Source organism: Acartia tonsa, chromosome 8, assembly GCF_053477335.1.
Source record: "Acartia tonsa isolate MP-2025a chromosome 8, ASM5347733v1, whole genome shotgun sequence".
NCBI lineage: Eukaryota > Metazoa > Arthropoda > Copepoda > Calanoida > Acartiidae > Acartia > Acartia tonsa.
This window is the reverse complement of record NC_137267.1, coordinates 49,515,185-49,542,015: the sequence shown is the minus strand read 5'-3', so window position 1 is coordinate 49,542,015 and position 26,831 is coordinate 49,515,185. Positions and strand designations below refer to the sequence as shown.

The following is a 26,831-nucleotide window of genomic DNA, read 5'->3' as shown; positions in this document are numbered from 1 at the left end:
TTTAACAATAAAAAATAAATAATAATATAATGGATATAGAATATACGTGGATATAATAACATGGAACACATCTATTGGTCAGTTCGTTAATCCAGAGTAAAATAGGGTAAATAGGGTGGTTGAGAGGCATCGTTATTTTAGCCCGCTGCTAGTTCAATTTAATTAGAGAACATAAAAATATGGTGTAACATCCAATTAATAATAAATCCATTAATAATACGGCATAAAGGTGCAATGAGCGCAATTCAAAAAGTTTTAAAAAGCAAAGAGTCTAATTATATATTTAAAATTTAAAAGCCTTTATTACAAAAAGCTTAGCTGCTATAAAAAAAAATAAATTAAACAATAAAAGCTGTAACAATTGTGGTTTTATATGTAATTTTAAAAGTGAATTCATAGAAAAATAATTGAATTTTTTTTTTTATAATAAATAGCGAATAAACTAATTTCAAAATCAATATTTAATCATATAAAAAATACAGAATATTAGATGTTTTCGTCTAAACCATTATTCATTGAATGAATATTCATGAATGATATGAAAACAAAATCAGCTGATTTCAAAGGCCGAAGGGGGCGTGGTTGATCCCCAAAAAGAGGAGGGGAGGAGGTGGGGCTTATTGCGCAACAGGCCAATCACGACCACTTGCTCGAAAACCGTCATTCTGTATGGGCCTAAGGCCGACAAATTTTATACATTCTGTACTTGCAAGCCTGTGCATAAATATATAGTTCTACCCTATTTAAAGCGAAGCACTTATATTATAAGGACATGTCCGTTCTAGAAAGCTGTGGTTGTAAATTTACTAATGTTAGAATTGTCCTATCCAATGAAAACCTTGCAAAATACCAGTTTTTTTAGTCTGAAGGTTAAGTTTTCAATAAATACTGAACTAAATGAGTCTTCCTTATTTTGGAAGTTTAAATAGATGGATTTTGGTGTAAACGTGATTTATATGCTGCTATTTAAGTTCAACTGCTCTTTTATATATCAAAAAGCTTCTTAAACTATATCTTGGAACGTTAGGCAGTCATTCCTGCTACTAAAAACATTTATATTAAAACATACACAAAGGTTTCATTATTTTCTGCATTTCAGGTGTTTTGTTTCAGGGGGGTTAGTGCAGTGTGTGTATATTTGACAGCTCACTTAAGAAATGGAGGTAAGTTATTAAGTAGCGCAAAACTGTACGTTTGTTTAGTCCGTCCGTAACGCCATTGGGAAAATGTTTGACTGCTATAATTTTCAGTGAAGATTCCTATGACTTATGTTCATCTAGTTTATATATTCTATCCGTCTGCCTGTCGGCGTCAAGCATCAAAAGATATAATCATATATTTATTTCATATTTTTCGTTATGACAACATACGTTCTATAATTTCGTTTGTCCACTCTATATTTTTGTGCTTCGCTCCTTATGGATGTTGTCATCCTTGTTTAATTTAAACTAGGACAATTATGGTGTAATAAATCGAGCGAGCAATGTTCGATCCAACCACAATGTACTAAAAGGGATCTTGCGTAGACAATGGACGATTAAATCATATGATGTACATCCACAATGATAATAAACATAATTACCCCATTGCTTTACACCCAAGCTTAATATTTCAGGAGACAGGTGAGAGTACACCCGTAGCTGTACATCCAAGCTTAATATTTTAGGAGACAGGTGAGAGTACACCCAAGATTAATATTTTAGGAGACAGGTGAGAGTACACCCGTAGCTTTACACCCAAGCTTAATATTTCAGGAGACAGGTGAGAGTACACCTGTAGCTGTACACCCGAGTTGCATCACAACATCAACCCCAATAGCGCAGCTAAGGCACAGTTATATATTCAAGTAGACTAATTTAATTAACAAGGTTGACAACATCCATTAAAGCACAGTTAAAAAAATTATGAAATAAGATATACACATCTTATTTGTTAAGAACAAATGTTTTATGTTAATCATGTAAATATGCTGAAAAGGCTACATGAGAATCATTAAGATACTTGATTATTTAAAAAGTTAAAACTTAATTCTAACTGTCCAAGGATTCGTCATAGCTACTTATCTCTAATAGCAGCCGAGAAAATAGTGTTTCCTCAATAACATTTGAGATATACTACATACTGGCATTTTATTATTTAGTATTAAGTATCTTCCTATTTTATCAAACATTAAATACTTATATAAAAATAATAGGATCTGTATGTGTTTGTCTGTCTGTACTGAAGGATCTAGCTAACCGTCGAACCGATATGGTTCTCCTTCACAATGTTGCTTCTCGTAGATTCTGTGGAGGAAGGGTGCCACCTCAGTCCCAAGAAAAATCGCCTCTTAGAAAAAAATTAAAATGAGGGGGGCACTATGTTCCAGCGAGTGACAAATAATCGTTTTTTACATTTTGGAATATACACTTTTAAACAATTGTTTAGTAATATACACAAGTTTTTGGAAATAAAGCCGAAAGAATTAGCTCTTTACTATGAAAAATAAGAATTTTATGTGTAATTATACCAGAGGTATGGAATTAAGTTCCTTTTCATCATTGTTAACAACTATTTTTAAAGTCAACTAAACTACATTTCAAATCAGTGTGGACCCTTTATTTTTAAAGCTATTTTTAAGTATTATATATATTTGGAATCAGTATGTAATAATTTATACGTTAAGCCTTTAAAATAAGTCAAATCTCCATTTTTTGATGTAATTGTAGATGGTTTTCTTAGCATACCCGATTTCTGTAAAATAGACAATTTTCTTCTAATGAAAATTTTACGTTTGGTTCCAGATCTCTTAAGCGCAAAAGAGCGCAAGCAAATCCTCAAAACATGGTGATATTAGATGTATGTATAATATCAGAGAACTTTACCCTGTGTATGCGAAGGTATGCGAAGTTTGTTTTTTTAAGCCCTAAAGATACTGGGTCTATCAAAAAATAACAATTTTTTAAGATATAAAAGTAATTTATTTTCTACTTATTTAAAACACATATTTATTTAAACTAAAAGTAAAGAAAAGTTTTAAATAAAGATTATCTCTAATTGTCTAGGCTCTTATCTGAACCATTTTACCGTTTTATTGGGGGGAGAGGGGGGGGGGGGCAACGCCCCACTTACCACATCTGAACCCATTAAAGCTAGAAGTTAAAAAAATTTTATGTGGTTTCCTAGTTCAAATATATATTCTTATTTAAGTCGTTGGCATTATTTACTCCCTTCACCCTTTTATTAAGCAACCTTTTTCCAAAGGTGCTTTCATACTTATTAAAAAAGACAAGTAGAATTTGTATTGTTTAAGATAGAAAATGCTTCCTTTCAAGTAAATTGAAAATAAAATGAAAGTCTTTCATATCAGAGATTTAAAGGGATTAGACAATGGCCGAGAAATCAATGTACATTCCCAATGCTAATACACAAAATTGCCCCTTCTATAAATTACAATTAGTGATTGAAACGTTTGGACACTCAACTAATAAACCAACCAATCAAAATTCAATAAAAGTCCCACAAATTGTTATGCCCACAAATAAGAAAACGCTATTTGGTGAATTTGGGGACTATTATAATAAACAGCCCATTGTCCTCTCCCTCCCTACATATACACATAGAAAATAAATAAGAAATAGGCTCATCTGTATGTCAACTTTAGATTAGAAATCTCAAAATATAAATATCGGCGGCGGCGGTCGGCGGGAAAACGGCGGCAGATTTTCATATGATTTCAGTAGGTCATACATACTTGTTAAAAAAGCTTATGTTTAAAGTTTGAAGTCTATAGGTCAAAAATTGCGGTCTCAAGAGCTGTTTAAAGATTTCTGAGGGATCAGGGCCTGCAGGATCATACCTGGACCCTGAAATTGACTTAAAGGGGGGGGGGGAAATGTGGTGACTCGTGCCACGACATACCAGCAATTTTATTTTGGGTGCTACTCCCTTAGTTTTAGAGATAATTGGGTGAAATCTTTTGGGCTGGGTCACTAATTACCCCAACTAGAGGTATCTTTAAAAAAAAACGACGGCGGGTCCGCCGCTCCCGCCGTTCGCCGCCATTTTCCGCCGCCGCCAAAAAAAAAATTTTTATTGCATTTCTCGCCGAATTAGGCAATTTGGAATCATTTGAGACCATGTTATTTTTTTCAAAAATTTTTCCCCTTATAACCAACCCTGCGGGGGGACTTATTTATTTTATTCAAATTCTCGTTTATCAAGGTATATCTTAAATTCAGTGCCTCTCCTTAGCTTTTAAAGATATTGAGACAAAACCTTTTGAGGTAGATCAGTAAAAAATATTTGAATAAAAAATGGCGGCGGTACCGCCGCTCCCGCCGTCCACCGCCATTTTCCGCCGCCGCCGCCAAAATTTTTTTTATTGCATTTCTCGCCGAATTAGGCAATATGGAATCATTTGAGACCATGTTATTTTTTTCAAAAATTTTTCTCCTTATAACCAACCCTGCGGGGGGACTTATTTATTTTATTCAAATTCTCGTTTATCAAGGCATATCTTAAATTCAGTGCCTCTCCTAAGCTTTTAAAGATATTGAGACAAAACCTTTTGAGGTAGATCAGTAAAAAATATTTGAATAAAAAATGGCGGCGGTACCGCCGCTCCCGCCGTCCACCGCCATTTTCCGCCGCCGCCGCCAAAATTTTTTTTATTGCATTTCTCGCCGAATTAGGCAATATGGAATCATTTGAGACCATGTTATTTTTTTCAAAAATTTTTCTCCTTATAACCAACCCTGCAGGGTGACTTAGTCATTTTTTTCAAATTCTCGTTTATTAAGGTATATCTTAAATTCAGTGCTTCTCCTGTGCTTTTAAAGATATTGAAACAAAATCTTTTGAGGTAGATCAGCAAAAAAATATTTGAATAAAAAATGGCGGCGGTACCACCGCTCCCGCCATCCACTGCCATTTTCCGCCGCCCACAGGACGGCTTGAAAGGGGAAAAATTTTTGAAAAAAATATGGTCTCAAATGATTCCAAATTGCCTAATTCGGCGAGAAATGCAATAAAAAAAATTTTGGCGGCGGCGGCGGTACCGCCGCCATTTTTTATTCAAATATTTTTTACTGATCTACCTCAAAAGGTTTTGTCCCCCCGCAGGGTTGGTTATAAGGGGAAAAATTTTTGAAAAAAATAACATGGTCTCAAATGATTCCAAATTGCCTAATTCGGCGAGAAATGCAATAAAAAAATTTTTGGCGGCGGCGGCGGAAAATGGCGGTGGACGGCGGGAGCGGCGGTACCGCCGCCATTTTTTATTCAAATATTTTTTACTGATCTACCTCAAAAGGTTTTGTCTCAATATCTTTAAAAGCTTAGGAGAGGCACTGAATTTAAGATATACCTTGATAAACGAGAATTTGAAAAAAATGACTAAGTCCCCCCGCAGGGTTTGTTATAAGGGGAAAAATTTTTGAAAAAAATAACATGGTCTCAAATGATTCCAAATTGCCTAATTCGGCGAGAAATGCAATAAAAAAAATTTTTTTGGCGGCGGCGGAAAATGGCGGCGAACGGCGGGAGCGGCGGACCCGCCGCCGTTTTTTTTGAAAGATACCTCTAGTTGGGGTAATTAGTGACCCAGCCCAAAAGATTTCACCCAATTATCTCTAAAACTAAGGGAGTAGCACCCAAAATAAAATTGCTGGTATGTCGTGGCACGAGTCACCACATTTTCCCCCCCCCCCTTTGATATTGGTATGTACTGGTATAGGATATTTTAGTACTTGGTAACTTAAAATGCTTAGTTTAAGGCAAACAAAATATTTTTGCTCTTTACCTGTATGACCCTGCCAGGTTTGCTGGCATCCTGTGCCAGCCAGGATGGAGATATTTAAAATTTCGCCATTATATTGAAAGATATATGGATACTTATTGCTATTTAAATAAAATTTCATCAAAATTTTAAAATATCCACTCTCTATGATTTTTTGTCATTTTTTGGCTTTTCTGGAACACGGTGGGGGGTGGGAGAGGTCGAATTAAATATTAAGATGAAAATAAAGTTCAAATTTTCCTATATTAATCTTGAATGTAACTAACTGTGTAGAACTTCTTCACTGGCTGACTCGACCCCAATTGTACAGCTGAGAACAGCCTCTACTACTGATACAACCCCTCTTATCAACAACAAGGCTGGCATGTCAAATAATGGTAAGTTTAGTTTAAGGTCAAGAAATCCGCTCATTTTTTGGTCCAAGAATCCGAATCCGTAATTGGGAATTTAAATTGCCGTTTCAATACCTACTTTCGTATTACTTAAAATATTTATTTGTTAAAAGACCTTTGCAATATTGCTAGAATTCTTAATCTGCGGATTAATCTGCTTTTTTGGCGGATTTTTGTAAGAATCAGATTCCGACTCAAAAAATCGGCGGATTGCTATCCATAGTTTAGGTATTTATTTTTTGTTAAGTTATTGGTAAAATTGAATGGTAAAATAAGGGAGTTCAAAAATTGAGGGAGGGAGGGGGGGGGGGGGATAATATAATGAATTTGTAAAAAAAGATAAGGGTTAGATTGGATTGGCGAACGGACAAACTGATAAACTGACATATGTATAGTATTTTATAGAACAGCTTTATTTAAAAAGAAAAAGGATATAATACAAAAGTTTGAAGTCAAAATCTACGAGCATTGCTACTATTGAAATCGATATATTATTTGGATTTTTAGATTTTCATATCCTATTTTATAAAGGATTCAAAATGCATGGACAAATATCTTTTTAACTCTTATTTTATACATTTTAATTGGAACTGATGATCTATTTTTATAGAGAAACATATGTATTCCGCAAATAAATAGTTAAAAAAATTAAATGTGTTTATACATATAATAATAATATTTTATAAAGTAGTAATGATTTTATTTCATAAGCTTAAGATCTCAATAACTGCAGAAACAATTGAGGTATCTATTTTAGGGAACCTTCTCATAGGTCACATGGTGGTTTTAGGCTATTTTGTTTTCAGATTTTAGGATAGTTTAAAGATATTTTATTAAGCCCCTTTCTACCCCTTAGAAGAAAAGAGCCTCTAGTACTCTGATAAAGTAATACTCGCAGCTGACTAAAATAACGATACCCCCCATCCACCACCTTTATCACATCCCCTCCCCTCCTTCTGGATGAACGATCCGACCAATAATTGAGGTCCATAAAATCCAGCCAAATTGACGATAAAGAGGACTATCCACGAACAAGAGCAAGTGATTCTAAGCACTGTCTAGCATTTATCCTTGGTACTTTTTTAGTGAATATACTAGGTAAATGTTTATTATTTGGTTTATCGACTAAAAAGTTAGGTTTCACCATGGTTTTATGAAAAAAACTTTGAATGTTGAGCATAGTTTGGTGCAAGTTCATCAAATGTTATGATGAATTCAAACTGTTGTTTAAAAGCTTTGACACAAAAGTATATTATTTTGATTAAAAATGTATGTTTAGAAAAGGGTTGGTAGCTTGTAATATTTTAATTATTTAAACAGTTTACCTAATTAATGTACTTTTGCAATTTACAGCATTTGATGCTTTTATTTTATTTTGTCCTTTGAACTCAACAAAACAGTTGATTATATTGTATCTAAAAATGCTTTTTTTCATATAAAACCCTGGTGAAGCATAACTTTTTAGTCGTTAAACCAAATATTAACTATGGATCAATGTTGGAAGGTGCTTAAAATCACTTGCTCATGTTCGTGGATAGTCCTCTTTTTCTCTGTCAATATATCCACGTATTTTCTTACAAATGGTTACAAATATCCTTGTTCTAGGTGTAGATGCGCCAATATCAAGTATGGCCTCCTCGTTATTTGCAGCCTTGGCAGCCTCGTCAGAAACTCCTATGGCCGTCGCAAACTCCTTGTTAGCAGGCAAGTTAATCAGGGATCTAAAGGGATAAGAAAATGGTCGACAAATTGATGCACAACCCCAATTATGATACACAAAATTACTCCTTCCGTAGATTACAATCTCCCAATTACCTAGTGGTTTGGACTATAAACTTAATGAACCAACTAATCAAAAATAGATTTAATTCCTAAAGCTGTTAAGCTAAAGATCCGAATAAGAAAACGTTATTAAAACTTTGGGGACTAGTGTAATAAACTACCCAATGTCCCAAAATGTGTATTAAAATGATTTAACTAATAATTGTTGGCAGGTGAACCGCCTCTGGCAGACAGTAGCAACGCAGCCAGCTACAATAAAATTTGGCAGCAGCACGATGAAAACAAAACTTGGCAGCAACAAGCCCTGGATGTTGAAAAGGTTAGATTTTTTCCAGTATGGCTTCGAAACCGGTTAATATCTGCTGTTATAGAACCGTTTCTCAGCTATACTGAAAAATAACATCGTATTACAGACAATTTTCCACGAATATTAAAAAAATGAATAAAAATTAATACCCAATGTTAGCCCGGGTCATCGGGACTAACAAAACTGGTTTAAATCTTTAAAAAAAATCATTTTAAATCCGCGGAAAGCTGTCTATAATACGATGTGGTTAATGAATATTCTTGGCTCCGAATGAGTTAGATTTATTTCCACTGGATTAAACCGGTTCAATGTTTTTCCTTACATTTATCTTAGACCTCTTAAGATATTATTGTTTAAAGTAATTTGGTTAATTTTACTTTAGTTTAGGTTAGGTTAGATAAGTCTCGCAGGAAAGGCATTCCGGAGGGGCTACAAATTTAAAAAAATAACTTAAAAGAGCGTTGTTTGGTTTAGATAAAATCATAGGTTTACCTAACGCAATATTTTGGAAAAAAGTTTTCAAAAATTCTTTGTAAATAGAGAATTAATAGCAGTTAAATGTTGTTGAAATTAATGTACCAAATAACAATAAAGCTGTGAGTGGTTGATAAATCAACCTTTGTCGTTCTTTGTAGGCTGGAGTGGAGAATGTAAAACTGGAGGCATGTTGGAGGCAAGAGAATGGAGTACAGTTGGGACCTAACAGGAACTTGTCGCGTAATGCCTCTATTTGAAGAGATAAACATAAAAATAGCCTAAAACCATTCCAGGACATATATAAAGCCCTCCTAAAAAGAAGAACTCATTATTTCGGTTCAGTACCTTTTGAAATCTTAAGTTCAGACCAAAAACCTCACTTCTATAATAAAATGTACACTGGCTTTGTTATTTAATGTAGTTTTGACTTCGGCAGGGTGTTTAACAGTGTATTGCCGTGTATAAAGCTCTTAATGTTAATTTGATGCCTTTTTTTTTAGAACTGAAGAACTAGATAAAGATTAATGATTTTATCTTGAATTTTGCAAGTTCTTAGCAAGACAAAAAAAATGGACTTTGTTAATCTTGAAATTTTTGTTAATGGAAAAATATTTAAAGAACTCTATATTTTATTTATTTTATCCCTCCTACCACACATTTTTTTTAGTTTTTTTCACTAAGGAGGGAGGGGGGGGGTTGAACTGGAAAAAATGTTTTCAGTTTTCTTAATTTTTACATTTTTTTCCCTCCAACCACTTAGTTTTTAATCCCCCCCCCCCCCTCTGAGCAGGGGATCCCATGTAGAATATACAACACCCCTGCTCTATACCTATTTAATTCAAAAATATTATATACGCGACTAACCCAACCACCCTCAAGGAGTGGACGTAACATTGGTATGCACTGCAGTCTCTCCACCTCCGCCAATATGAACAACAACAACAACATGAGGCTGAGCACCAGGGATGGAATATGCAGTAATTTAGTCCCCAATATTCTTAGTTATTCAGTAGTCGTGTCCCCAATATATTATTTATCACCCTTTTATAAAAGTAACAGGTTGTCTTGATGTCTGTTTGTTGCGAAGGATCTCGCCAAAGTTTACAGTAAATGCTTTTAAAATTCCAGAGTAGGTTTAAAACTACCTCCAACCTCCCAAGATAATTCTCTTGATTATAATGATGTGTTGCATAAAAAAATTTTACCTTGTTGTAATATGATGTTCTATTAATCCTATTATATAAAGTAGTAAGCGTTTTTTGTCTGTCCCGAAGGATCTCGCTAACCGCTGAACCGATTTTGTTCTCCTTTACAGTGAAGCTTCTTATAGGTCCTGGGAAGGTTTTGAACTATTTTTGCGGAGGGTGTCTTTACCGCCCCCCCCCCCAAAAAAAAAAATTAATATTTTATACCTTTTTGAAACTCAAATTTTAAATTGGATGAGGTCAACTTTTCCTCTCCTATCTTAAGTGTCCCTAGCATACATGCAGTAGTTGGGTTCTTGGAACCCAACTGGAACCCAACTTTTTTCCTCCTTATGAAGGGCCAACCTAGTAAAAGGAGGGGCCACCCTCCTCACAAGGAGGGGCCAACCCATAACAAGGAGGGGCCACCACCCTAAAAAGGAGGGGCCACCCCTCTAAAAAGGAGGGGCCACCCCCCTAAAATGAGGGGCCAACCTCTTAAAAAAAGAAACAATATATTTAATTTTAGTTCTTTATCCTATGATTCTTTATAAACAATCAAAATTATGTTCTCTTTTATGGTGATACCACCCTAAACAGGAGGGGCAAACCTCTTATTTTAGTTCTTTTTTCTATGATTCTTTATAAGACAATAACATTATGTTCTCTTTTATTGTTTTACCTTCCTAAAAAGGAGGGGCCACACCCTAAAGAAAGAGGTCGTCACTATAAAGGAGGGGCCAACCTCTAAAAAAGAGGAGTAACCTCTTTAATTTTAGTTCTTTATGCTATGAATAATTCTTTATTTACTTTTCAGTTCCTCGGTACCGTTAGGTGGCTCCTCTCCTCTTTATGGTCATATATCAAGCATTTAATCAATTATGTAGAGCAAAAAAATTTTGGGCGCTTCGCGCACACATCTAATACTATAAATCATTTTTGGCGCCAACAGAATTTATTTTAAATTCTATAAACTAATATTTTGCAACATTGACAAAACTTGGGTTGACAATCCGGAATCCGACTAATTTTTGGGACAATTTTTTAATCTAGAATCCAAATCCGCAATCCGTTGTTTTAAAAGCGGAATGTTAAGAGGGTTTGACACATTTACGTAAACAGTGAGTATAGGCTTTATCTTTGGACTGAGAGGATAGGTTATTAGGGATAAAATCATTCTTATATGAAAAGTTTTAAGATTTTTTGGATAGTCCTCCAGGTTTAGGACCTGCAGGCCTTCAGGTTCAGGAGCTGCAGGCCTCTATTTGCTCTATACTGGTAAAAATCAAAACCGAAATTTAAAAAAAAAAAATTTACGAGTTGGAAGACATTTTATATTACAAAATATGCATATTTTTAAATGTTATTTACATATTTTAAGAAAGAAGATGCATATTTTGTTAAATAAGTTGACCTCTATCTCTTCAAAACAAAAAATATTTTTTTTATTTTTTCCGGTCCAGAGACCACCTGGAGGCCTGCAGCTCCTGAACTTGGAGGCCTATCCAAAAAATCTTGGGAAAATTAATCATATAAGAATGATTTTTTCTTTTATAACCTATTCTTTCAGTCCAAAGGTAAAGCCCATACTCACTGTTAACGCAAATGTGTCAAAACTTCCTCCCCTCTTGTTAGGCTAAAATTAGCGTCTTGTAGGATTTGAGAGACTTAATAAATACCGTCTTTCTAGAAAGAACAGTTGTACCTAAATTTGCACCTTGAGTAATATTTTTTAAATGTTTTTAAAAGCGAAGCTTTTCTATTATGGAAGGGTGGTCCGTAAGTAACGATGAGCTCTTTTGGTTAATTTAAGCATGTTAAAATTTTCCTTTATATTTCAAACTTTGCATGATGATTCTTATAACAGTCAGGTACAATTTATACAGCGTAGAAATCGTTACCAGAAAGTCCATACGTTTATTTAAAATATTTGGATTTTTTTACCTTTTTAAAAGCAAAGCTTTTCTATAATTACGGTCAGTCCGTCCGTCCGTAACGGATAGCTTTTTTGCTAATTTAGGCAAATTAGAATTGTCCTATCGATTTCAAATTTTGCATGGTGATTCCTTTAGTAGTTGGGTACGCTTTAGAAAGCGTAGCAACTCTATAATCATTACCAAAATTTCCGTACGTCCATTTTAAACATATTTTTTTACTTTTTTAACAACAAATTTGTATGTGTTCTAATCATCTGATTGATCTGATTTTTGGTATTTTGATTCCTGGGACAATAAAGTATAATGTTATAAGCGTAGCAACTCTATAATCAAGTCCTAAATATGTAAGTATGTCTTTAACATTACCTTGTATAAAGGAGTTTTTCAACAAATTTTGCTTCGACTCTTATACATTTATATTCTGATTATTCAGTTCTGACACTATATAAGTGTTAATGTCCGTTTGTCCTAGCGTTTCAGTGCTTCGCTTTTATGGATGTTGTCATCCTTGTTTAACAACATTTTTTTGTATAATATAATTACTCAAATAGACATGTTAGAATTTTCATATCGATTTCAAACTTTGCATGATAATTCCTATAATAATTGGGCACAATTTTGAAAGCATAGGAACTATATAATCATAATACATTTTTTGTATGATAAGATTAGGTATCCTATTCATATGATTTTTTTAACAATGATTCTTAGAACAACAAGATAAAGTAGTATAGGCCAGGCAACTCTATAATCAAATCCTTTTACTGTATCCTATATTTGCACAATTTTGCAACAAATTTATTTACAATTTCGCTTAGACTTAAACTTGGAGTTCTTTAACTTATTGTTCGTGTGTCCTTTCTTCTGATTTGAGAGCTTCGCTTTTATGGAAGTTGTCATCCTTGTTTTTATTGTGTTATTTTATTACAAGCGAAGCTTTTCTATAATTGGGTCGGTCCGTCCGTCCGAGATAGACAGCTTTTATTCATCAATTTAGGCATGTTAGAATTGTCCTATCGATTGCAAACTTTGCATGATGGTTCCTGTAGTAGTTAGGTACGATTTAGAAAGCTTAGTAACTCTATAATCAAGAATGTCCGTACGTCCATTTTAAACATGTTGATTTTTCTTCTTTTTTAACATCAAATTTTTATGTGATCTAATTATCCGTTTGATCTGATTTTTGGTATATTGATTCCTGGGACAACAAAGAACAATATTATAAGCTAAGAAACTCTATAATCAATTCCTAAAAATGTATGTCAATAAATATTATCCTATATCAAGCAGTTTTTCAACAAATTTACTTACAATTTTGCTTCGACTCTTATACTTTTATATTCTGATTATTCAGTTCAGACACTATACAAGTGTTAATGTCCGTTTGTCCTACCGTTTAGGAGTTTGTACACTTATAGAAAATGAAATTCAGGCACCCCCAAAATATTTTTCATTTTACCCCCCCCTCCCCCCCCCCCCATTTAAAATTTACCTCTACCCTGAAGGTGCCGTAGGCACCCCCAACTAAATTGCTTACAAAAAAAAGTATAAAAGCATTTTTTGTGAGAGAAATGTTTAGGGTACATATTGGGTCTCAAAGTAGGACGGAAAAAAATTTTCCGATTTTTTTGAAGGTCGGAAAAAGATTAGGTTGTACAAAAACTGGTAAGAGCTAGAGCTTAGACGTCTTTTGGGGACTTAATAAGCATTCAATAGGCTATCCAATTCCGTTGAAATCATAAAAAAGCTTGTTTAGTTTTTCCAGAAAATGACCTTTTCTGGTGCGTGGTGAACTCTGTTTTTGCTTTTTTTATACTAACTTTTTCAATTTTATATCACTTTTAATAAAAAAAGTGAAATTTCTTTACTTTGAAAAAATTTATATTTTTTTGTAGAAAAAACTGACCGATCTTCATAAAATTTTGTGTGCATGCTCTTTATTACATTTAGCAACTTTAACCTTTGGGGCATGCTGTAATTAAATCAATATCTCATAGGTTTTTGGAAGCTTGAAAATCGACCACCGACTACGCCTCGAGCGGGGCGAAGTCGGTAGAAGTTTTTAGGTCCAATTTTGACTAATTTCCCAAAGTTCTAGTATAATGTTCTTTTAGGATCTGTTAGCCTTTTCCGAGATCTTTTAATTGGTCTTGGTCCCATTTAAAAGTAATAATTTTTACCCCCTTCTTTTTCAAAAAACCGAAAAAACACCACCTTACCCTTCTTAATATTTAATAGTATTTCATTATTAGGTAGGTACCTTTTTAGTAGCGAAGCTACTCTATAATTCACTTTGTCCGTCCGTCAGTCCGTCAGTCAGTCCGTCAGTCAGTCCGTAACGCTATGGGGGAAATGGGATTTACTCAGCTCCTATAAAAGATAGAATTCTGAAATTTTTTGACAACATTCCCATCATCAAGGAGCACAATTGACTATAAAACATCATTGGCGGTCGGACCGATTTTTAGCAGGTTTTAGGCTATTTTTATATTTTTCACATTTTTCTCCATATCTTCAGTGTTTATGGTCCGATTTTCAAATTTTTTTCAGTTACAGACATCAAAATTAAATTTCCCGCCGTTTAAAGAAACAACCATGAAGGCCAGACTGCCATTTTAGCAGGTTTTAGGCTATTTTTATATTTTTCACATTTTCCTCCATATCTTCAGTGTTTATGGTCCGATTTTCAAAATTTTTTCAGTTATAGATATCAAAATTTAATTCCCGTCTTTTAAAGAAAACAACCATGACGACTAGACTGCCTTTTAGCAGGTTTTAGGCTGTTTTTTTTTATATATTTAACACTTTTCTCCATATCTTCAGTGTTTATAGTCCGATTTTCAATTTTTTTTCAGTTATAGATATCAAAATTAAATTTCCCGTCTTTTAAAGAAAATAACCATGATGGCCAGACTGCCTTTTTGGCAGGATTTAGGCTATTTTTATATATTTAACACTTTTCTCCATATCTTCAGTGTATATGGTCTGATTTTCTAAATTTTTTTAAGTTAAGGATTTAAAAATTAATTTTTTGCTTTTTAAGAAAACAACCATGGTGGTCAGACTGCCTTTTATCAGGTTTTTGGCTATTTTATATGTTTTACATATTTCCCCATATCTTTGTTTATTTTGATCGAATTTTCAAACTTTTTTGGGATATCAGTATCAAAATGATTTTTCTCATTGTTATGAACATCTTTAACATAATTTACTTTGACCATTGTCATCATACAAAATAAAACAAGGTTTCATGTTTATATTATCCAATAAATCTATTCTTGATTTTAGTAAAAACCTTTTAAATCTACTTGTACGTATTCCCATCTACGATTTTTTGTGCTTCGCTACTTATGGATGTTGTCATCCTTGTTACATTATTAATTTACCTCTGCCAATAGATTTTAGAGGGGGTAATTTAACCCGAGCAAATTTGAGTATCTTGGAAGTAAAATTGATGAAGCTGGAGGCACTTTGACAGACGTTAAAGCTAGATTTAACAAATCCAGAACAGCCTTTGCCAGCTTAAACAAAATTTGGAATTCCAACAACATCTCCATAAAGACCAAGTTAAGACTTTTCAAGTCAAATGTTCTCTCTGTTTTGCTGTATGGGGCCGAAACTTGGTTCCTAAACACAGCAGTGGTCTCCAAGCTACAGACATATGTCAACAAATGTCTTAGGAGAATCCACAAGATCTTTTGGCCAAACAAGATCACAAATGCTGAGCTTTTAGAGCGCAGTGATATGTCAGACATCAAACTGACAATAAAACAGAGAAAATGGAGATGGTTGGGGCACACTCTAAGGAAAGTGCAAGATGATTTAACCAATCAAGCCTTGACTTGGGACCCCTTCACAGGAAAAAGGAAACCAGGTAGACCAAAAACAACATGGAGGAGGGAATTCCTTGAGGAACTGAGAGCTGAGGAATTTTCATCTTTCAGTGAAGCCTCTACTGAGGCCCAAATCAAAGATAAATGGAGAACCATTGTGCGTGGCCTATGCTCTGGAATAAGTGATAAATGGCGATGATGATGAAATTAAACCCCTGGGGTAAAAATTTTTGTGGGGGGGTAAAAAAATTTGGTGCGCGCTTCGCGCGCCATTTTATCCCTCCAAAGAACAACTTACCCCCATAAAAAATTCCCTCCCCCCCCCCCCAATCAAAAAGCTTGGACGCCCCTACCTGGATGGTTGGGCTTTTTTATAGTTATCAACCTAATTATTTTTGTAAACTCTCTTATATGATTGGATCTACCTGTAAAACTTTGAAAATTGAATTTTGGGACTTTCCTTCTAGAGGCTAGTGGGGCAAAAGACCCACCAAAACACTAAAATTATAAGTTCTGAGCATATTTTTAAGTATATCAAGCTGATTTTTTATTGAAAACTTTTTTCACACAACTGAACTAAGTAACCATTACGGTTTTCTTTTTGGGACTTTCCTTCAAGGGGCTAGTGCTGCAAAAGACCCCACAAAACACTAAAAATATGAGTTCTGAGCTCTTTTTTAAAGATATCAAAATCATTTTTTAAATGAAAACTTTTTTCACATTAATGAACAAAGTAACCATTACATATTTCATTTTGGGACTTTTCTTCTAGGGGCTAGTGAGGCAAAAGACTCCCCAAAAAAACATAAAATGAGTTCTAAGTTTATTTTAAAATTATTAAGCTGATTTGTATAATGAAAACATGTTTCACATCAGGAAAAAGGGAATGTGATTATGACAAACAATTCTAAGTGAAAATTTCCCCTTAACCACATTCCTTTTTTTATTGCATTTTATCCACTTTCCTTTCAGTTGCACCAAAAAAACAAGCTTAACTCAAACTGTGCTCCAACAAAATATTTAATTGTCGGCAATTTCAAATGGAATTAATTGGCTGAATAGCAGCCCCTGATTTCACTTAACTGAACTAAGTAACCATTACAGATTTCATAATGACACTTTCCTTCTAGGGGCCAGTGTGGTAAACCAATCCCCTTAAAACTAAAAATATTAGTTCTGAGCTTGATTTTAACAATATCAAGGTGGTTTTTTTAATGTAAACTATTTTACATAATTGATGTAAGTAACCATTTCAGATTTTGATTTGGCACTTTCCATTTATGAGCCAGTAGGGTAACACCTCCCCCCCCCCAAAAAAAAAAATGAGTTCTGAGCTTTTTTTTTAAAGATATCAAGCTGATTTTTATAATGTAAACTTTTTTACATAACTGAACTAGATAATCATTACAGATTTCATTATAGCACTCTCCATCTAGGGGCCAATGGGGTTTAACCCCCCAAAAACTAAAAATATGAGTTCTTATAATATTTTTAAAGATATCAGGCTGATTTTTATGCTGAATCTTTTTTACTCAACTGAACTAAATAACTATTACAGATTTCGATTTGGCTCTTTCCTTCTGGGGGCCAGTGTTGCAAAAAAAAACCTAAAAATATAAGTTCTGAGCTAATTTTTAACGATATAACACCAGGAAAATGTTTTACCTCAGTAGTTCCTTAATATTAGGTGTCCAAATTAGTTTTCTAAGGTTTACATGTAGAGTCTATCACATAAGAGATTTTACAAAGGCCCCTAGAAGGAATATGTCAAATTGAAATCTGTAATGATTACTTCGTTAAGTTTGCATTACAAAAATAAGCTTGTTATCTTAAGAAAATAGGCTTAGAACTCATATTTTTAGTTTTGGGGGGAGGGTTGTTTTACCAAACTAGCCCCTAGAAGGAAAGTGCTATAATTAAATCTGTATTGGTTACTTAGTTCAGTTATGAAAAGTTTTTATGAAAAAAATCAGCTTGATATCTTTGAAAATAAGATCAGAACTCATAATTTTAGTCTTTTGGGTGGTATTTTGCCCCACTAGCCCCTAGAAGGAAATTCCCAAAATACAATTTTTAAATGTAGATTTAATCATATAAGATAGTTAACAAAAAGAATTGGGTTGATAACTATAAAAACAATAAAAACAAGCCCAAAATTTCATTTCCTATAAGTGTCCAAACTCCTCCCCCCCCCCCCCTTCTTAATCTTAATGAAATATCAAGATTTAAATTCTTTAGCGAGTATCTAAGTCCAATTTTTTCATTTGTGTCTTCGTACAAAAATCTGCCATATATCTTTAAAAGTTTAACATTTTTACATTATTTTTCAACTTATATACAGGATGGGGCAAATTAAGCCGGACATTTTTCAAAAAACCATAGCGCCAAAACTTCTTGACCAATCAGGACGTTTGACCCCACTATAAAAAGCTTAAGTAACGACCTTTTTGCTCATAAAAATCAGGATGTTATATTATTTTGCATAATATTAGTTTACAGGCTTTGAATCTAAGTTAAATTGGCACTCAGCTGCCCCAAAAGGTTTTCTTTTGATATTATGATGTGTGAAGTACCCCAAAAATTGTTGTCAGTGGCTTTATGGCATAAAGCCGCCACAAACTTTTTCAAGTCAATAATATGCGCAAAGGGGAAAAAAATTGTGAGTTTTCAATTGGCGCTGAGCGCCAAAAAAATTTTCGAACTTTTTTTTTGGCGTGTAGCGCCAAAAATTTTTTTGCAACACTTAAGTTCAGACCTATAAGAGGATATATGCCTATAAGGAGGAGAGGGGCCACCTAGTGGAACTGAGGAGCTAAAAAGTACTGCATGTATGGTCCCTAGAGGCCTCTAGGGGCGTAGCCGCTAGTAAATTATATAACATAAAAGATTTTTTTTAAAAAGGATGAAAATCAAATGTTTTAAATGGACTTACATATATTATGGGAACTATTATAGAGTTGCTAAATGGCTACGCGTTCCAAATCTTACCAAACTACTACAGGAATCAACTTGTTAAGTTTGATAGCATGCCTAAAATATAGATAAGAGCCATCTGGTATAAACCAGAAGGACCGTTTCTTATTTAGCAAAGCTTCGCTTTTTAAAAATATCAAAATATCCTGTTTGTAAGAGCTATAGAAGTAATTCCAGCGGTATTTCTGGTACTTAAAATCTTTTATCCATTTGGGTCTTTTGTCCCATTAGATGTTTTGTACCATTAGGCCTTCTTTTCCTTTAAGTATTTTTTTTTTTTTTAGGACTTCTGTCCTTTTAGATCTTTTGTTTTATTAGATCCCTTGTACCATTAGGACTTTTCTCTCTTTAAGCCTTTTGTCCTTTCTTTAGGACTTCTGTCCTTTTAGGTCTTCTGTTTTATTAGTTCTTCTATCTCTTTAAGTCTTTTGTTCCTTTAGGACTTCATCTGTCCTTTTAGGTCTTTTGTTTTATTGGGTCTTTTGTTCTATTGGGTATTTTGTACTATAGGTCTTTTGTCCCATTAGGTCTTTTGTCCTATTAGATCTTTTGTTTTATTAGTTCTTCTATCCCTTTAAGTCTTTTGTTCTTTTAGGACTTAATCTGTCCTTTTAGGTCTTTTGTTTTATTGGGTCTTTTGTACCATTAGGTCTTTTTTTTTGTCCCATAAGGTCTTTTGTCCCATTAGGTCTTTTGTCCCATTAGGTCTTTTGTCCCATTAGGTCTTTGGCCCATTAGGTCTTTTGTCCCTTTAGGTCTTTAGTCCCTTTAGGTCTTTTGTACCATTAGGTCTTCTATCCCTTTAAGTCTTTTGTTCTTTTATGACTTATGCCCTTTTAGGTCTTTTGTCCAATTAGGTCTTTTGTCATTTAAGGTCTTTAGTCTCTCCAAATCTTTTGTCTTTTTAGGTCTTCTGTCCTTTAAGCTCTTTGTACTTACTCCTATAAAAATACTAAAATATCCTGTTTGTACCAGCTATGGGAGTAATACCAGCGGTGGTTCTGGTCTCGTCAAGGAACATTCAGATCCTTCAGGTAGTTACTGACATCTTAAGTAATAAGACAATGGACGATAAATTGAATTACATGCCCAATTTATGACGATAAACAAAATTACCACTTTTTAGATTAAAACTGATATAAGTTTAAGGATTTTTTTATGTTATTCGTGAAAAATTGTCTGTAGTGCGATGCTGTACATGATTTTTCAGTATGGCTGTAAACCGGTTTTAACCCTGCGAATATTTATCGGATTCAAAGCCATGATACTTGAAAAATGATTATTTCAATCGGTGCTATGGTATTTATCGAATACCAATGGAATGTAATGTTATTAAATCATATCTTACATAAATTTAAGCGAGAAATACCAAGTTTATTGAACTAATAGTTTGTCAGCCCTTTTATTTTATTTGTCAGCATTATGTATTTCATTTGATTATTATGTAATACATTGGTGTGTGTGTGCGTTAAGGGAGTGTAGGCGTAGGGTGTGTCAACATCAACTCATTTGATTGAAAGTGGGTCTTTTTAGTAGCAAAGCTACTCTATAATTCACTTTGTCTGATTTTCTCGGCTCATAATCAATATAGACAGCTGAAATTTTTAGTGAAGATTCTTTTCAAGATAGAGGGCTGAAATTTTTAGGGATTAATTAATTTTACATTCTACATATTTTCATTAAGATTTGTATATTAATTGGGGTGTTAGATCGATTCCTAGATTTTTAGGTTTTTTTTGATTTTCTCGATTCCTATTCAGGATTTACGGCTGAAATTATCAGGGATGTAATATACTCATATTCTACATATTTCCATCAAGTTTCATTAAGATTTGTCTATTAATTGAGGTGGTAGATTGATTTCTAGATTTTTAAGTTTTCGTGATTTTAAAGGTTGCGTGATTTTTAAAGGTTCCCTGATTTCCCTATTTTATTGTGTTTCACTGCTCTATAGTAACTTTTTCCCGATATCCATTCATATTTTTGAGCTTCGCTACTTATGGATGTTGTCATCCTTGTTTTTCGTATTTTCCGTAAAGTTGTATGTAACCCAGGGGTGTATATTCTGCACTAGATTTATTTTTTTTCCCCTGCTACAAAATTTTTTATTTTTTTCCTCCTAGTTTTTTCTCACCAAGTAGGGGGGAAAATGGAAAAATATTTAAAGAACTCTATATTTTATTTATTTTATCCCTCCTACCACACATTTTTTTTGTTTTTTTTTCACCAAGGAGGGGGGGGGGGGGAATGGAAAAAATGTTTTCAGTTTTCTTAATTTTTACATTTTTTCCCTCCAACCACTTATTTTTTATTTCCCCCCCCCCCCCCCTGAGCAGGGGATCCCATGTAGAATATACACCCCTGATGTAACCTTTTAGTCAAATGCTCTTATTAATTCAAACTGTTCTTAATTATGACAAAATTCTTATGACTAATACACTGCTATAATTGCTAAAAGACTGCGTTACCAAGTAGACCCAATATCCCAAATTTTATTTTAAAGCCTCCAGCTCTAATAACAAAAAGTGGAGTTAAAAAGCTTTAAAAAATGAAGTCTCGATCCCTAAATTACATTACACTAGCTAGAAGGAAAACTAAGCTTATTTTGGGCACATAGTAAAAATGCCGGTAAGTTTGTACTTTTTTATTATAACAACACCTTTTTCATCTAAAAATTCGTTTTTTCCGTGACCAAATGTAAAATCCTGGCGGCCAAATAAGGAAACTAATATTTTACCGGTAAGATCACATTAACTTAATTTGAATTCTGATTCTGATAAAAAGATAATACTACTTCTAAGGCACAATGTAATTAGAATATTTCCATACTAAGCGCTGTAGCCTGTAACTATAAATTTTCGTTTGTTCGTTTTTTAGATTGTCTGTACCAATAAGCTTCTCCTAATAGATGATGTCAACCTTATTTTTATAGATGGTGAGACATTTTTCAACAACAATGGATTGTCCAACAGTTTTGGAAGTAGACAGAAAATTCAACATCATATCAAAGGATTGGGGTAAGTTCTATCACAAAATTGCTTTTAAGTCAACCAGTGAAGGAAATTATCTACAAGGATGAAGGATTGTGAGCGGGGGTGGAAGTTCTGACACTTTTGCGTAAACAGTGATTATAGGCTTTGTCGGTAAGAGTGAGATGATAGGTTATTTCACAAAAAAAAGTTTCTTTTCCTCTCACTCCAAAGACAAAGCCTATAATCACTGTTTTTGCAAAAGTGTCAGAACTCCCCCCCCCCCCCTTTGTTTTTCATTACAATAAACTCGATAAATTTACGTATATCCCCAATGCTGATACACTAAATAACCCTTCTGTAGATAACAATTAGGTAGTGGTTGAAACGTTTGGACACTTAAATCAATCAAAATTCCTTTTCAGTTCCCAAAAGTTGTTGAGATAACGTTATTATAAAACTTTAGGGATTTAATAAAAAGCCAAATGTCCCTCCCACCCCTTGAAAATGTCGCAACAAAACTGTGTTTTTGTTTATTCAGTGTTGAGCCCGAGAATCTGCGTAGAATGAGTAGTGCCGCCGATATGTCGGATAATTGGCGGAACAGGAGCCCACCCAAGGTCAGCTGTTTATAGTAGCAAAGCTACTCTAAAATTCACTTTGTCTGCCTGTACTTTAGTCAGTCCGCAACGCAATGGCCCATGTGGGTATTTGATTTTGTCAGCTGATTCTTTTGTTGAACTGGGATGGACGTCAATCGCGGTTCACATTGGACGGACGGAATAAATAGCTATTTTTTTTTAAAGAATCTTTTAACCCCAAACAACAATCTGTACACTTTTATTGCACTGAAGTGGTAACAATACTAACTTTTTTTATGTACACTAAATAGGATGGGTTAAAGGTGATACCTAACTTTACAGAAACAACGCAAAAATGACCCTTAATCAAATGGTCAACAAGATCTTAGCGGGCAATAAAAAAAGACACTAAAATACATATCAAATAAAAACACTTGTATCATTCCCATGACAAATTAACATTTTAGATGTTGATGCCAAACGGCGGCGGATCTCGAGAGCAGCTAGAACAGCTAGCAATGCTGCAGCAGCATGCTAACGGCAGCTCCAGAGAACAGCTAGAACAGCTGGCAATGTTGCAACAGCATGCAAATGGCGGCTCCAGAGAACAGCTTGAACAGCTGGCAATGGTTCAAAGGGAACATCTGGCTTTGGCACAAAGGTGACTACTTTAAATGTTTATCTTAATGACTCAATACACATTTTTTAAAATACAAAGGCAAATATCTTAACTCTGATTTAACAACTAGCGGCTGCTTTCCTAGCATATAGAAGCTGTTTATTCAAAGGAGTAAGGAAAGTAGGAAAGTATCCTAAAACCTAACTTGGATATACAAATTAAATTGCCTAAAACCATTAAGGAACCTAAAAGAAGCTTCATAGCAATGAAAACTCAATCGAACCCTTAATTATCGAAATCTTAAGCTACAGACAGTAGGTAGGTATTAAAGTTGAAATTAAGAAATTAAATTTCGCAATTTGATCTTTAAGAGGTGCTTCATTAGCCTAGCCTTTTAAAGATAAATTATCAATACAAACATTAGATAGCTTTTAAGGAAACTTTATTAAGGGAGCAAATGAACCAGCTGGCAGGCATGAGAGAAGCCACCTGGCAGCCAAACGGTCATCCTACGGACCCACATCATGACCGCCAGACTGGTTATGTTGGCAGAGAGAATACGGGCGGCGGAGGCAGCTGGAAGGAAAGATTGAATTTCATATATATTATTTTGAGTAGCGGGTGATTTCCCTCAAGTTCTTTGTTGAGTATAGAACACCCCCCCCCCTCCCTATTTATTTGGGAAATTTTTTTAAAGATGATCAAAAGGGGGTGTATTTTTTAGATGCTTTAACATTTTGTATTGTGGCTATAAATCTGATTCATATCCACTAGATTAAAACTAATTTTGTGACATAATGAAATATCAAGTATCATATTTTTGAATTAGACTGTACCTATATGCTTTAATACAAATTAATTTTAGGGTAAATTTTTGTATTATGGGCCAATAAACTGAGGATTTAATTTTATTATACATACATTGAACCGGAAACTGAAAATTGTCTGAAATGACTGCAGTATGGCTCTGATTAAGATTCATATATTCGCATTAAAACCTGTTTTTACCAATACTAAAATATATAAATTCAACGGGTTATTAGGATCCGCACATTGTGAGAGATAATAGCTGGTCCTCCCAATCTGGAAGCTTTAGGGAACAGGTTTGTACGTTTAAATTTTTATAAAGTGCGTAAACGGATCTTTGTCTGTCTGTCTGTACCGTAGGATATCTGTTCCGATATGATTCTCCTTTATAATTTAACTTCTCGTTGGTCTTGGGAGGGGTCATAACTATTTTGTAAGAGGGTACCCCAACCCTCCAAGCAAAAATAGCCTCTAGATTTTTTTAAATGAGGGGTGGATAATTCCCACTCTCACATCTCTAGTTCCCCTAGAGGCATTTAGTGGCGTAGCCGCTAGTGTAATAAAATGCAAAACATTCCAATGATGATTCAATATTATGATGCGCACCTAGCATCTAGGACTTTATATTAGAATGGGTCAAAAGAGCCAGAAAAAAGTCTAAACATTACAAAACTTAAGTCTGAAAAACATTAGCCTAAAATAATCCCGGACTTCAGTTCAGAAGTTATTGATATTGATAGCACAGACATAAGAAAACTTTATTGTAATAGTATTATACGAATGATTTAAAATGATTTTGAGTTATTATATTCTCGTCTAGACCTCTATTGTACGCGAGACAAGTTGGAGTGCAGCTGTGGATGCCAATGAGAAATGGAGACAAATGGAGGGTCCGGCTCCAACTAGGTCGGAATCGTGGAGGGCGTCGGCTGAGGTATAAAGTATTTTTCTGTGGCTTCTAAGCCGATAAATATATGCTGGATTAGAACCGGTTTTCATCAGCAAACATTGATAACTCGTGTATAGAATCGTATATTCGTAATACAACAAATTTCCACAAGTATTAAAATAAAAATCATAAAATTTTTACTACTTAGGCCCATTGGGGTTGACAAAACTGGTTTTAATCTTATAGTTTGACATAGTTATGTCCAGGGAAAGTTGTCTATAATATGATATGATTAATAAGTAAACCATTGGTAATAAAATGGTCTATAGTTTTATGATAATGTTTTCTTAAGAAATCACGAAACCTTTAACGTTTTTTTACATTATAATTTCTACTCTTAGAGGGTAAGAGACCATTATTCGACAAAGCTAATCTTTATTTTATTACAGAGAGGAAGCTCCTCTTCAAGTGAAGAAAACTGGCGGCTCAAGGAATCTGCCAAGTATCAGGTACTAGAATAATAGCCAAATCAAAAGGCATATTACTTGGATGTTGTAACCAGATTTATATACACTAGTAACGTGATACTAGCAGCTAGCTAAAATAACTAAAACCCATCCACCCCATATTATCTTATTTGCAAAAATGATTCATGTAAAGATTAGGCAATGAAGCCATTTGAAATAATTTTGTCTGTATTATGAATATGCATTCTGTATTCAATTAGTTATTCTATTTTCATAAACAGATTCCTAGAACAATTAGGTACAATTAGCTATTGTCAGGCCCCGGATGAGAACTGGAGACTGAAGGATGGGCTGAACAAGGAGGAGGCTAAATGGAGACATAGAGATGCTCTGCTCCTTAACAATCCGGTAATGTTCTCTGCTCTGCTCATGTTATATCATGAATTAGCTATCAATTTTTTGGCGGTTAAAAATATCAAAATTAAGCTACCTGTTTTAAGGGTTTATTGTGTTCATAGTTGAAAGGACAAGTAGCTTTATTAATTTCGTGATTTTATCATTCTTAATAACTTAATGCAATGACCTTTTTTTCTTCTTCTTTTTATGACAACTAAACATTTGCTTGAATCACTTTCCAAGTTTCTCAATCCATGTTTTTTTTGTGTTTAGCTACTTATGGATGTTGTCATACTTATTTATTTTTGTATTATGACTCCAAGAATTATAAAATTCTTATTAAAATATTAGTTAATGTAATAACGAATATTCAATTGAGATCTATAATGAATTTAAGCTTATTTTTAAGTTTAAAGTGAAGAATTATTCATAGTTTTACGTTCTTTTGTACGTAGCTGTTAGCACTAATTTTAAAGGGGTAGTTCCATGTTAAATGTATCCGAAGCTTTTTGTGTACAGGGGCATTATATTAGGTTTTTAAAATATTAGTGGTCTCATTTAGTGTTCTAAATAAGGCAGAGGTGTATATTCTGCAAAAGATTTATTTTTTTCCCTGGCTGCAAATTTTTTATTTTTTCCCCTAAAGTTTTTTACAGCAAGGAAGGAAATAAAATGGAAAAATATTTTCAAAACTCTTTATTTTATTCGTATTATCCCCCCTCCCACATATTCTTTTAGCTTTTTTTTACCATAAAGGTGAGAAAAATGAGGGAAAAAATGCTTTCAGTTCTCTTAATTTTTACATTTTTTTTCCCCCCAACCACATATTTTTATTCCCCCCCCCCCCCTCAGCAGGGTCAAATTTGAAAATATACACCCCTTAAATAAGGTGTTTAAAAATGCAGGGTTACTGGGGAAATTGGGCAGCTAATTACACTAGTTCCCAAGATTTTATAGTAACATAAAATTATTCGTTGGCTTAACAACTATGGGGACTTTTAATATTCTTGATTGGTTGGCAGCGTGTCGGAGCCGTTTAATTTTGATACGGCTCCGGCTCCTACCTTAAAATTAATATATCAATTTTGTTCATTATTGAATTTGATAAAATAAAATAAATAATATAAAATATTTTGCTTTTATTTGATTAAAGCTTTATAAAAGTAGAAGGATGTGTGTCTATTTGTTAAGTAACAATAGTTTTTCAGTATATTATATGGAAATAGACCGTTGCTAGATTATAATATTACTTTAAAAAATCATTTTTAGCTAATCTAGAGCCGGAGCCGTTTTTAACTAAAAATACAGCTCCGGCTCTACCAAAAATGTTGCTGCTCCCGGCTCCGGCTCCGAAACGCTGTTGGTTGGTTCATTAAGTTGAGTGTCCAAACGTATGAACCTCAAATTTTAGTATACAGAAGTGGTAATTTTGTGCATCA

At 33.9% G+C, this 26,831-nt stretch overlaps 2 protein-coding genes across 9 annotated transcripts in view; both read left to right on the top strand.

Moving 5' to 3' along the window:
* The first annotated feature begins 677 nt into the window (after positions 1 to 677).
* LOC145325688 (uncharacterized) lies at positions 678 to 9,048 on the top strand. The gene is made up of 6 exons (XM_080168643.1): positions 678 to 1,163; positions 1,755 to 1,828; positions 6,053 to 6,156; positions 7,777 to 7,875; positions 8,166 to 8,272; positions 8,896 to 9,048. Exons 1-6 carry the CDS (start codon positions 1,158 to 1,160, stop codon positions 8,992 to 8,994), a joined length of 489 nt encoding a protein of 162 aa, XP_080024769.1. The 5' UTR covers positions 678 to 1,157; the 3' UTR covers positions 8,995 to 9,048.
* Positions 9,049 to 9,599: 551 nt separating this feature from the next.
* LOC145327192 (protein bicaudal C homolog 1-A-like) overlaps positions 9,600 to 26,831 on the top strand; it is a 69,232-nt gene continuing 52,000 nt past the window's right edge. For 6 of the 8 annotated variants that reach the window (XM_080170766.1, XM_080170765.1, XM_080170767.1 and 3 more), the window contains exons 1-10: positions 9,614 to 9,700; positions 19,640 to 19,698; positions 21,597 to 21,681; positions 22,175 to 22,253; positions 22,682 to 22,875; positions 23,284 to 23,418; positions 23,879 to 23,936; positions 24,461 to 24,574; positions 24,979 to 25,038; positions 25,315 to 25,404. In XM_080170766.1, coding sequence (XP_080026892.1) covers positions 9,636 to 9,700; positions 19,640 to 19,698; positions 21,597 to 21,681; positions 22,175 to 22,253; positions 22,682 to 22,875; positions 23,284 to 23,418; positions 23,879 to 23,936; positions 24,461 to 24,574; positions 24,979 to 25,038; positions 25,315 to 25,404 — 939 coding nt within the window. In that variant the 5' untranslated portion in view covers positions 9,614 to 9,635. Of the gene's footprint in view, positions 9,701 to 19,633; positions 19,699 to 21,596; positions 21,682 to 22,174; positions 22,254 to 22,681; positions 22,876 to 23,283; positions 23,419 to 23,878; positions 23,937 to 24,460; positions 24,575 to 24,978; positions 25,039 to 25,314; positions 25,405 to 26,831 lie in introns of all 8 variants that reach the window. The other 2 variants (XM_080170764.1, XM_080170770.1) reach the window with 2 other exon arrangements.